The sequence below is a fragment of the Spodoptera frugiperda genome, chromosome 25 (assembly GCF_023101765.2).
Source record: "Spodoptera frugiperda isolate SF20-4 chromosome 25, AGI-APGP_CSIRO_Sfru_2.0, whole genome shotgun sequence".
Lineage (NCBI taxonomy): Eukaryota > Metazoa > Arthropoda > Insecta > Lepidoptera > Noctuidae > Spodoptera > Spodoptera frugiperda.
In genome coordinates this window covers 20,109,122-20,121,307 of record NC_064236.1, presented here as the reverse complement: position 1 = coordinate 20,121,307, position 12,186 = coordinate 20,109,122, and the positions used below count along the sequence as shown (strand labels likewise).

The 12,186-nt window shown below is 34.5% G+C and overlaps 1 protein-coding gene across 1 annotated transcript; it reads left to right on the top strand.

The window, feature by feature from the left end:
• The first annotated feature begins 983 nt into the window (after positions 1–983).
• On the top strand, positions 984–12,141 carry LOC118281402 (uncharacterized). Its single transcript, XM_035601975.2, has 2 exons — positions 984–5,923; positions 6,594–12,141. Exons 1-2 carry the CDS (start codon positions 5,800–5,802, stop codon positions 8,876–8,878), a joined length of 2,409 nt encoding a protein of 802 aa, XP_035457868.2. The 5' UTR covers positions 984–5,799; the 3' UTR covers positions 8,879–12,141.
• The last annotated feature ends 45 nt before the right edge of the window (positions 12,142–12,186 follow it).

Below are 12,186 nucleotides of genomic sequence, written 5' to 3'. Positions count from 1 at the left end.
ATGGAGCTTATGTCAAAATTCTACGGCTCGTAAGCAAATTTACCGATCGGTAGTTTATTGGAACGCGCCGTAAGACGTGATAGTTTACATCATTCCTGACTGATTTGACCATGGGACCCCATATTCCAAACTTAACCGTTTTCAAATTATAGGCATTTTAACTTTTTTGATAAAATTTCCCATTTTTTTGGCTATTTCTCCCTTGTTTTGTCTTTGGTGGCTAAATTTTGTTTTGTTTTTGCTTTTTTGTGTAGTAGATTAGTTGCTTTATTATTTAGAAAACTAAAACTGTAAATAACTGTACCAACTGAGTCGTAGCAGACGATCCAATGTTAAAAAAATAAATAAATTTGTGATATGTTGTTTTTCTTTGTAAGATATTTAAAAAAAGTCTATGACAACTGTTCTGCAAATGTGCGTTAAAATATCTACAATTCTTCAGCTTTCTGATAAGGTATAACATGATAGGGAATAATTTGAATTCTTTGCCAAAACATCGATGAAGTACTACAAGGTAGTAATAAGAATATCGATATTTAAGCTTCAAATTTAACTTGAGTCAGATAACAAAATAAAACAAACTGGTTCACTTCACTTCAGAAGGAGTGTCAGGGAGTGGCTTTTTTTGAGTGGAGAAAATCATCCAATGACTTCTCTCGCCTTGGGCGAGGCGAGAGGAGTGTCAGACTCTTACTGACTAAAAACCACCCTGTTCCTTCTCCTGCTTTTCGAGCCGGAGCCCCGGTAAACCCGCTAGGTAGTCCGCAGCTCCGGATCAGGCATCAGCCCTACTGGGCTCCATCTGTGGTGGTCTGATGGCTCTTTGAGGCGCGCGCGGAACGCTACGCGTCGCACGCACGGGTCTGGTTCTGTTCGGGCGGTGAGCTCCCCTTGCTCGCCGTCCGCAGGCCCGCACTGGACACTAATTATCCCAATAAGTGGATCTGTACCGTGGCCAGCTAGAAGTTCAGACCTGACCCCTATGGATTTTTATGTGTGCGCCTCAAAGAGCCATCAGACCACCACAGATGGGGCCCAGTAGGGCTGATGCCTGATCCAGAGCTGCGGACTACCTAGCGGGTTTACCGGGGCTCCGGCTCGAAAAGCAGGAGAAGGAACAGGGTGGTTTTTAGTCAGTAAGAGTCTGACACTCCCTCTCGCCTCGCCCAAGGTGGGAGAAGAAATTGGATGATTTTCTCCACTCAAAAAAAAGCCACTCCCTGACACTCCTTCTGAAGTGAAGTGAACCAGTTTGTTTTATTTTGTTATCTGACTCAAGTTAAATTTGAAGCTTAAATATCGATATTCTTATTACTACCTTGTAGTACTTCATCGATGTTTTGGCAAAGAATTCAAATTATTCCCTATCATGTTATACCTTATCAGAAAGCTGAAGAATTGTAGATATTTTAACGCACATTTGCAGAACAGTTGTCATAGACTTTTTTTTAAATATCTTACAAAGAAAAACAACTTATCACAAATTTATTTACTTTTTTTAACATTGGATCGTCTACTACGACTCAGTTGGTACAGTTATTTACAGTTTTAGTTTTCTAAATAATAAAGCAACTAATCTACTACACAAAAAAGCAAAAACAAAACAAAATTTAGCCACCAAAGACAAAACAAGGGAGAAATAGCCAAAAGAATGGGAAATTTTATCAAAAAAGTTAAAATGCCGATAATTTGAAAACGGTTAAGTTTGGGATATGGGGTCCCATGGTCAAATCAGTCAGGAATGATGTAAACTATCACGTCTTAAAGGATTTAGGTCGACTTACCCTTTAACCCTGTATATATACAATGTGATAGGTGTGGGACTTCTAACCCGTTAAGGCTGAGTACTACATCTAATTTTATCGACAAAAAAGTAATATGGGGGTTTGAAACCCCAATTGAAAATATTGAAAAATAGTGATTTTTTCGGCAAAGATTATTCAGAAATATTTTTTTCTCACCAAAACATTATCAAACATATGAAAAAAGTAATGAATTAGTTAGCCAAGGTTATTAGCTACCGTTTGTCGTTTTTTTTTTTCTACGACACATACAGCCTTTGATATTACATAAAGTAAGAAAAATATTAAAATAGCCATAATTTTAAGGGGGAGGGGATTCGACCCCTTCGACCCCCGACTTTTGTTCATAAAATTAGATGTAGTACTCAACCTTAACGGGTTAGAAGTCCAAACCCTATCACATTGTATATATGTATATATATATATATAGACTGTTGATTTTTTCATAGTTGTATGTGGCTAGTTACTTGAATATAATAATATACGTATTTGATAATTCAAGTTATAAGGCTTATTTTTGACTTTTTGAAGAGAAGTTTATTTTCTAAGTTTACTTGACTACAATTGCAATAAAAATATTGTAATTTTTAACACATTTTTAGTCTCAATACCTGTATGATTACATTTTTTATTTACTGTAGCTGATTATTTTTCTGATGACGTGATATCTTGAAACATAATTTTCAGAATAAACTACTTGATTAGTTTTACGGAAAGTCATCTGATTTTGTTCTAGATACATTTCTGTTACTATATAATAGGTATTGATTTTTTTCTTATATCTTAAAAATACTCATATGATTAATAATAAATAAACGCCTAATACAATGTTTTTCAGTCATCGGTATTTTTTCCCATCCCTATTATTTATTAAACCGTATCGTAATACGGTTTATAACTTATAACGGGGTTCATGAACGAATTAATGATGTCATACAGTACTGGATGATTCGGTTTGGTTGAATCGGTTTGTAATTCGGTTTGAGCAAAATTATGATTCGGTTTAACCGATTTGAAAAAATTACGGTTTGACCCATCTCTGGTGCAGGGAGGTTGATCAACAATTGATTACAGAATTAGTGCTAAATTCTGAAACCATCTTGTTATTACGAGTGAAAATTCACAGCGTTATATTAGTACTAAAATGTATTTTGTATATATTTTAGTTGACTCATCACAAGTAGGTCGACAAGCAATTGTCGAATTTTGAAATTGCATCGTTGGGCGCAGAACTATCGGTTGCTGCACCCATGTTATGACCATTATTTGGTACCTAAGTTATGCGAGGTACCAAAACAATGTCAACCCCCCTGCACAGTTTTTAGACACTATTTTAATTCGTAATTTAGACGAAGAACAATAAATATGAAATTAAAATCCGTGTTTTATTTCTTATTCAAATATAAATATTGTAGGACTGTAGGTTTAAAAAAAATCTAAGCATAATAAGCTAAGAATCGTCATCAGCCTTTTAATGTTCCCACTGCTGGGACACAGACCTCCTCTCTAGGAGAGGGATGGGCCGTAACCCACCACGCGGGCCCCAATGCGGATTGGTGGATGTCACATGTCTTCGAATTTTTTGTTCTTGGACATGCCGGTTTCCTCACGATGTTTTCCTTCACCGTTTTGAAGAATTCAGTTACCTTATGTTAATTAGTTTAAATGCATTTTAATTTTTCACTTTCATCCACTTTTTAGAAAAATAACTGCATAGGTACCTAATTATCTAGGTAGGTATTATAATATTACTTTTCAGTTTCTTAAAAATCACTCAGAGTTATGAAAAATCATAGGTAGGTACCTACATTTAATATTCGTTGTTACGGTTAAATTATAACCTCAAAATCTGACACTTTTTTTAAAATATATCTATTCTGCAGCTAGTCCGCTATAAAAAAAATCTTCTAGGAATCAACTAATGATAGAGAATACAAAACATAATTATCAGATGCTTTTGGCTCCAGGGCCAACAATGTATGGACGCAGAGCAATGTCCTTTGGTTCCAATCGAGTAATTGTTTTATAACACCTAAACAAACATTTAAATGAAAACAACTTTCATAAATCTGTTGGTTTTTTTTTTTTTGGAATTTGAGCTATTATATTATGCCGGCAAGATTTGTAGAACTAGAACAACATCTGAGAGCAACAATAGCAGTTTTACGAACCAATTTACCAGTTAGTATGGGAACCCGCTCGGCTGTCCCATTTCAAAACCTAGCAAGGGACATATTTAAAAAAAAACGTGTTTTTACTGCATGCTACTTAAAAGGTCGTTACGCATGAATTTGCAGTGTCATTTTTTCCAAAATACGCGTAATAATGGAATTACAAACCTAGCATGTCCACATAGGTCACAAAAACTTGGTACCAAAACAAATTCAAAACATATTATGGCACAATGACAATATTAAAACCTAGCAAGAAATAGTCCCTTCCTAGGCTTTGAACTTGTTCTTGTGCCATACTAGGTTTTGAAAAACGGCCGAAGCGCGATAACTTTCGCGCCATGTTTAGTAAGTCGCAGAGTGCGCACGTGAGTGGATCGTTCGTGTTTGTTCTTGCAATGTTTATTGTTTACAATGGCTCAAAGACAGTTTTATCGTTCGTCATTGATGTTTAAAGCCTTAACGGCTAAGGAGGATTGGTAAGTACAAAGATTTTAGTATTTTTTTCATTAGGAATTTGCGATAATTTAAGTAAAATATTTTCTAACCTCAAAACTTAAAATATTTTGATAGTATTGTATTATCTTATGGAAAAAACGTGCCAAATCTATACTAATTAATTAATTTGTGGGATTAAAGCGTAAGCTGTATGTATGTATCTAAACTAATTCTACAATCAAATGTATATACAAGGCAAAGTAGAAAGATTTGATTGTTTATTTTAATGAATATTATACCTTACTAACATTTAAATACTGTTCTATAAAAATTGCTAACTACCTATGTTACCTACTCTATTGTGTGTACATAAGTATGTTTTGTTTGTAATGGTAATATAATGTAACAAAAGCAAAGCTGCATATTAACCTCTTTGCATAGTGTGAGCTGTTTGCTTTATGAATATTGTTATTTTTTCTTTTCAGCCAAAAATGCATCGCAAGCGAACCTGAAAACGACAACACTTCTGAAAAACAACACATAGCTTTATCAGATGATCCTATACCAGGTCCCTCAAGAATATCAGCTGACATTGACAACGATAATATCTCTGAGATATCAGATTTGTACGACAGCGATGATTCCGTGGCAGACTCAGACTTTTCAGTAAGTGATTTATTTAACAATAAATATGTCACTACCATCGAATCCGACGACGATCTGACAGAACTCATTAATTTTATAGAAACTCCACAACCTACGATTCGATCAATACTGCCAAAATCGAATGAATCAAAACTTGATGAATCTATTTTTATTGCTACCTATCCTAATTCTATTATCTTCAAGAACCAACAACAGGCAGTGAGTTTCAACTCGCCTCAAACAAGTATTAAAAGAATTGACTAATAAGATACATTTTATAGCAAAATATCCAGGTCCTATTATAATTAATGGTGAAAATTCTGAAGAAACTAATTCTCAACTTTCTCATATCTTAACTCGAACAGAAAACAATAAAATACAGAGAAATAAACTAAAGCATTCATTTCGACTGCAGCAATTAACATGGTCGGTACTACATTTTGGCCAATTTTGTTTTATTGCATTAGAAGCCTTGAATACCTATAATCTTTCACCTCACAAAGTATAAAATTTCAAAAAGGACGTTTTCTGTGTTTTTCAATTGGAAAATAGTCGGATGTTTTTGTGTCGCTCGATTAACAATGTAGGTAGTCATGTTGCGACGCTCTTCACGGGGCGCGCGGGGGTTGAGGAGACTCGTGCGCCGCGCGGATCTGGCAGTTTCCACTTAGTTAGCGGGGAGAGCGCACGCTCGTTGTCTCTCCGATCAACTCGACCGTTACAATGCAATATTGTTTATTTTAATGATGTCTCGGTCTCGGCGAATGTTAGATTTGGTACGGCAACATGTTCCGGAGCAAGATAATCCATTAAAAACAAATTTAAACGACACCGAGGTTCAAACACAGTCCGGTCAGAAGAGAAAAAGTAAGTATTACATATTTTTGTCCATATTTTTTAAATATTTATATATTATTTTTAATAGGGAATAAGTTAAATTTGTACTTTTATTATTTTTAATCACACTATTCTAACAAAAGTAAAAAAATAAAAATGTGCGGTTAATACTGTCGTATGTGCCAGATCGTACAATCTTAACTGATTTTCATTTTAGTTTTTGGGTCGGATGTACCATATCCTACAATATTACTTGTTGGGTTAGCAATAGCGTTTGTCGTATGTGGTACGACCGACATTGTTTATTGTAAATCATATAATTCCTAAGTTGGATGTGGTAAAACCGACTTTGTTATTCGGATAATATATCGTAATAATTGAGTCGGATATGTCTTTGTCATACTATTACGTCTAGGTACCTGTTTTACAACTTTTTCTTTGGGTTTTCCTTGTTTTATGTTGTGATTTACTAGCTGTTTCACTCTTTCTTTTGTCGTAGTCGGTTAACAATTACCTATCCTATAATCTATTCAGGATTCTGTTCTAGCTGTTTGAGCGTAATAAAATACACAAACATTCAAACATGCCAAATTTTCATGAACTTCTGTTCTCTCGATCATTGTTAATATTAGTAGGAGAGGTAAGACGATGTGCATTCTACGATCTTAGCAGTCTAATCATTATTTTTTATTAATTGTAGGAGAAGAATCCCCACTTCCAGAAGAATTTCAAGAGGATCTTATACAGCTGCAAGACCTACTAGGAGATGTGTTTACCGATAGCTCCGTGAACCTGACAGAACACATTCTTCTTGCCATGGATCAAGAAATATCAGCATCAGTCGCTCCAGAAATGTTGAGGTCAGATAAAAACTTAGATCTTCCAAACATTCCTACACCTATCGTTTCCAGTACGTCTCCACTAAAGGTATCAAACATCACAGATCCTAATTATAACAAGGATGGGGTACTCGACATTCACGACAATAGCCCAGACGAGATTTTAAACACAACACCTATGCCATCACCTATTCCACCACACGATCAAAATTGTGAAAATCCGTTTTGTACTTGTTGTGTCGATTGCATAATACCCCAGGTTGATTATGGAAACATAGGAACACCATCGGGTTATTCAGAAGTTTCTACAGATGTACCTACACCATCTTCTACAGCCAGTTCCAGAAGGAAAACTCTTAAGACTGATAGGGGAAAGAAACGCCTAGTTCATAAAAATAATTGGATTACAGTACAAAGAAAATTGAAGAAAAACACCGGGGAACAGTTTTTGAACAAAAAAGGTAAGGTGGTTGAAGAGAAACAGTTGAAAGTACCGTGTACGGATAAATGCAGATTAAAATGTAAACAAAAGCTATCTCATGAACAACGTTTACGAATCTTTAAATATTTTTGGCGTTTAGGTGAGAAGAAACGACATTGGGAGTTTGTCATAAAATACACCAATAAAATTCCAAAACGCCGTCAAACAACTGAGGTTACAAAGCATGATAGACAAAACACATTTCAATACTTTCTTCCGGATGCTGATAAAAATGCAGTTGTTGTTTGCAAGACAATGTTTCTTAACACCATATCACTAAGTGAGCGTGTAGTAAGCACAGCATGGAAAAAATATGACGGACAGTCTGTGGTAGAAGAAGATAAACGAGGACGCTATGAACATGTGAAACGTGTTTATAATGACGACATGGTTAAGAGTGTCTGTGATCATGTAAGATGTTTACCTATTGTCGAGGCCCACTATGTTCGAAAAAATTCCAGTAAGCTTTACTTAGAAAGCATCGAAAGCATCTCCCGTATGTACAAGCTTTATTGTGAATGGTTTGATTCCAGCAAATATTCTTCACAAGCAAGAACCAAAAGGCAATACCGAGAGATCGTTAGTTTGAATTTTAATCTAGCATTACATAGACCAAAGAAAGATAGGTGCGATATATGTCATGTGTTTGAAAACAAATCTTCACCTACTGATGAAGAAAAACACGTATTTTCTAAACATCAAGTTCGGAAGAAGAAAGCCAGAGATTTGAAGAAAGCAGACAAAGGAGAAGCGAAAACCAATAGAACCATCGTTGCAGCTACATTTGATTTTCAAAAAGTTTTAGTGACTCCTTATAGTGAAGTGAGTGTACTATACTATAAAAGGAGACTGGCTACCTTAAATTTCACCGTTTATGATCTGATTAGCAACGTAGGTACTTGCTACATGTGGCATGATGGTATTGCTAAGCGAGGATCTGTAGAGGTGTCTAGTTGTCTTTTAGATTTTATCAAACATCACGTTGAAAGAGGTGTTAAAGAATTCCGATTTTGGTCTGACAACTGCGCTGGACAGAACCGCAATAGAATTGTTTTTTCGCTCTATTTGTTTGTGGCTAAAAAATTCGGAGTAACTGTCACTCATCGTTTCCTTGAAAAGGGCCACACACAAAACGAAGGAGACAGTGTCCATTCTACAATCGAGCGAGCTTGCCGCCATAAGTCAATTTGGGTGCCCGAAGAATGGTATTGCTTAGCTCGATGGGCTAAATCCGAAGGCACCCCTTACATAGTAAAGGAGATAAAACAAGAGGAAATCTTCGATTTTAAAACCCTGCTTGCTAATAAAAACTGGACTAAAAATACGGCGAATCAAAAGGTTATGTGGACTACCATAAGAGAAATAAAAGTTAATGCTGAACAGTTTGATCGTATAGAGTACAAGTACGATTTTGATGATGAGCCAAAGACAATTATCGTAATAAGGGCGGGAAAACGGAACCAACAACGTTTGGCAAACGAATTTGATTTGAAACGGGCTTATGACGGACATTTACCTATCAGCAAAGACAAATACAAGGATTTGACAGATCTCTGCAGAACGGGAATTATACCCGATCGTTTTCATAGATTTTATTTCAACTTACCTAACACAGATGCTGCAAATTTGGTTAATTCTCAAGATGATGATGATGACTCGGAGTAATTTAGTAGGTAGATATAGGGTTAGTTGATTGTGCCATAATAATTATAATGATTCGACTGTGATTCCTGAGAAAGTAGATTGGTAGTTAGAATTAAGAAGAATAATTTGTGTTATGTTCATTCCTAAGAGAAAAGACTGTTTAAGTTTAATATTGTTATTAGATGCAAAAAAACAATATTTTAGTCATTATTACCTACCTATGTCAGAATACCTATTAGAATTGCAGTATTTATTTGATCATTTTTGTTTTTAGAAATTTTAGAAGTTCTTTGTTTAAGTTAAGTGTTGATTAGTTAAGAAAAGTTAATTACGTTATTGTTGTGTTTTGGTTTTTTTATAACTAAGAATGCCCAAGAAAGTGCCTTAGTTTATGAAACTTTTACCACGTCTTAATATGCGTTTTGATAGTTCCTATTCTTTATTGTTATTTAAGTACCTGATACAGATTTAGTGGTACTTACTTGTCAATTATTAAAGTAACCATTTGATTAAAAACAAAAATTTGTTTTCATTGCTTGACCATAATCCTAGGTGTTTATGAAATAATGTCCTGGGAGTGAATGTTAACAAATATGTACTCTCAAGCTTTGTTAGCAATATCTGCCAGATACAAAACAACATGGTATAAGTGACCGGGACAAAGCATTGCTGTGGTAGGTAGCAGACGTAGTTGTGCCGAACAAGATAAGAAATATTTTGAAAATTTTGTAAGCTTTAAAACCTAAATTATAGCAGATTTTTAATTGATAATAGTTGGTCATATATGTAGTATCTACATGATAGTGAATAGAATGTGCGGTTAACAATGTATGTTTTCCCACTTCCAACATAGTCGATAATTAAAATTCCAATAAATATTGTAGGATATACCACATCCGACAAAATCGATCAATACAACTCCAATTAATAATGTAGGATGTCCCATTTCCGACATTTTAGTAAGATGTTCAAGCGGTTAATAATGTAACATGTGCCTTTTTTCAGGTTTCCTGAACATAATTGGAGTTTTTTTCTTAATTATCTTATAGAGTACTTAAAACTATTTCATCATACCAAATATTGTAATAATCCCCGGTTTTAGGTTGATTTAATTCATCTTAGAAACTTAATCTGGCCGTACTGAAAAAACGTACTTTTTCAATTCCGACTTTGTTAATTGCTGCAGTCGATTTATAGAAGAGATGTGTGGAAGTGGCTGTAAAAGAAAATGCAAATTATTTACAATAGAAGAAGTACTTTAGTACTTAAGTTTTTTAAAACAGAAAGTCGATATTATTATTTAACAATTAAGGTAATGAAGCTCTCAATGTTTGTCGAAATTTCTTTTTAAAGACCCTTGGACTTAAAACCGATGCAGTAGTTACAGAATTGAGTAGAGCCATAAAGCGTAAAGCCTTTTACGAAGATGTGAAAGAGAATAGAGGAGGGAAGAAAAAGCGCTTAAATAGAAACGTTATTATGGATCACATTTTAAGCTTTAATCCAGCTGTTAGTCATTATAGACGTCGTAACGCTCCATTAGCACGATATTTACCACGAGCATTAACTCTTAATTTTATATTTAATGATTTCAAAAAGAAAAATTCTAACGAAAATAAATGTTCAAAAGAAATATACCACATTGGAACTAATTATGAAAAAAGTTAGGTTGTGTCTAAATGAGGATTTAGTACCCAATAATATTGGTGTAAACCATATAAATCATAATGAAATAGCCAACAGAAACTTGAGAGTTCCGCAAGCATTATTAGGTGGTACTGAAGAGCCTATAACTGGAGATAGGCCTGCAATTGCAATTTTTGATGGGACTTACATATACTTGCAGAAAAGTACAAACTATATGTTTCAAAAAAAGACATATAGTTTGCACAAATATGACAATTTGATAAAACCATTTATGATAGTGTCTTGTGATGGTCACATCATTGATGCTGTAGGGCCCTATGCTGCCACCCAAACCGATGCTGACATAATGACTAGTTTGTTTGCAAATGAAAATGGACAGTTCCGGAGACTTTTTAAGGAAAATGACATTTTTGTTTTAGATAGGGGGTTTAGAGATGCCATCCCTTTACTGGAAAATTGTAATTACAGAGTATTTAAACCTGAATCGTTAGATGAAGGAGCAAGTCAACTCACATTTTCACAAGCTAATAAAAGCCGTAAAGTGACACTATGCAGATGGGTTGTGGAAGTCGTGAACGGAAGGTTTAAGAGAGATTTTAAACTGTTCAGACAAAGATATTTTAACAATGCTTCAACACATTTAATGGTTGATTTCAGAATTGCTGGGGCGCTATTAAATAAATTCCACCCTGTTATAAGGGACAGTTCTAACGCTGAACACATTATTCAAAGAGCATTTCGTTATATGGAAGAGCCTAATCATCTTGGCCAATTCATTAATGAATTTAATTTAAATAGGAGACGAGTTATGTTTACTCGTATTGATGGTAATTTACCTCAACTTAATAATTTACCAGTTTTTACATACAATGATTTGATATTGTTTGCACTTGGCCCATATCAAGTGAAACAAGCGCGTTCTTACTTCGGTGAACATGTTAGGGAGAATGGTACATATGTTGTTGAAGTGTGTTCCGAACTGGAACATTCTCATGAAATGATAATACGGGTTGGTGGCAATAATCCTCGTCTATTAAGAAGTCGTATTAAGTCTCGTCATGTTTCCCAGAGAGTTTACTTTTCTTATGTGTTATATGACACTGAACACAATAGTGATTCAGTTTTAGATGCTATTTTAGGATATTATTGTAATTGCCTGGTAGGGAACAGGACCGTTGGTTGTTGTTGCCATGTTATGACAATAATTTGGTACCTTGGTTGGGGAAGACACCAAAACAATATTCAAGCTCCAGCAGGATTTTTAGATAACATATTATTAACAATTCAAGAACATTAAACTAAAATAATATAATTACATGTATAACGGCACAACCCATAACCTAAAATGCTTGTTGTTTTGTAAGTTGTCTGATTATGTTAAAGTGGTTATTTCCACAATGTATGAAGCACAACAAATCTACAATATCTTATACTTTATGCTGGTTAGTGTAGGTATGAAATATTAATGTTCTGTTTTATTAAAGCTGACTGGTTGACCTGAAACTTGATTAACACTCGCTCATTGCTGTAATGTATATTAAGTTATCTAGGTAAGCATTTTAGATAGATATAAGTATAATAATCTATAAAAATGTATTAATTTATTTTCTGAAATAAATAAATATACTCTTTTTTTATTTTGTGTTTTGCTTTATGTCATTGAACAAAATAAATCTATAAAA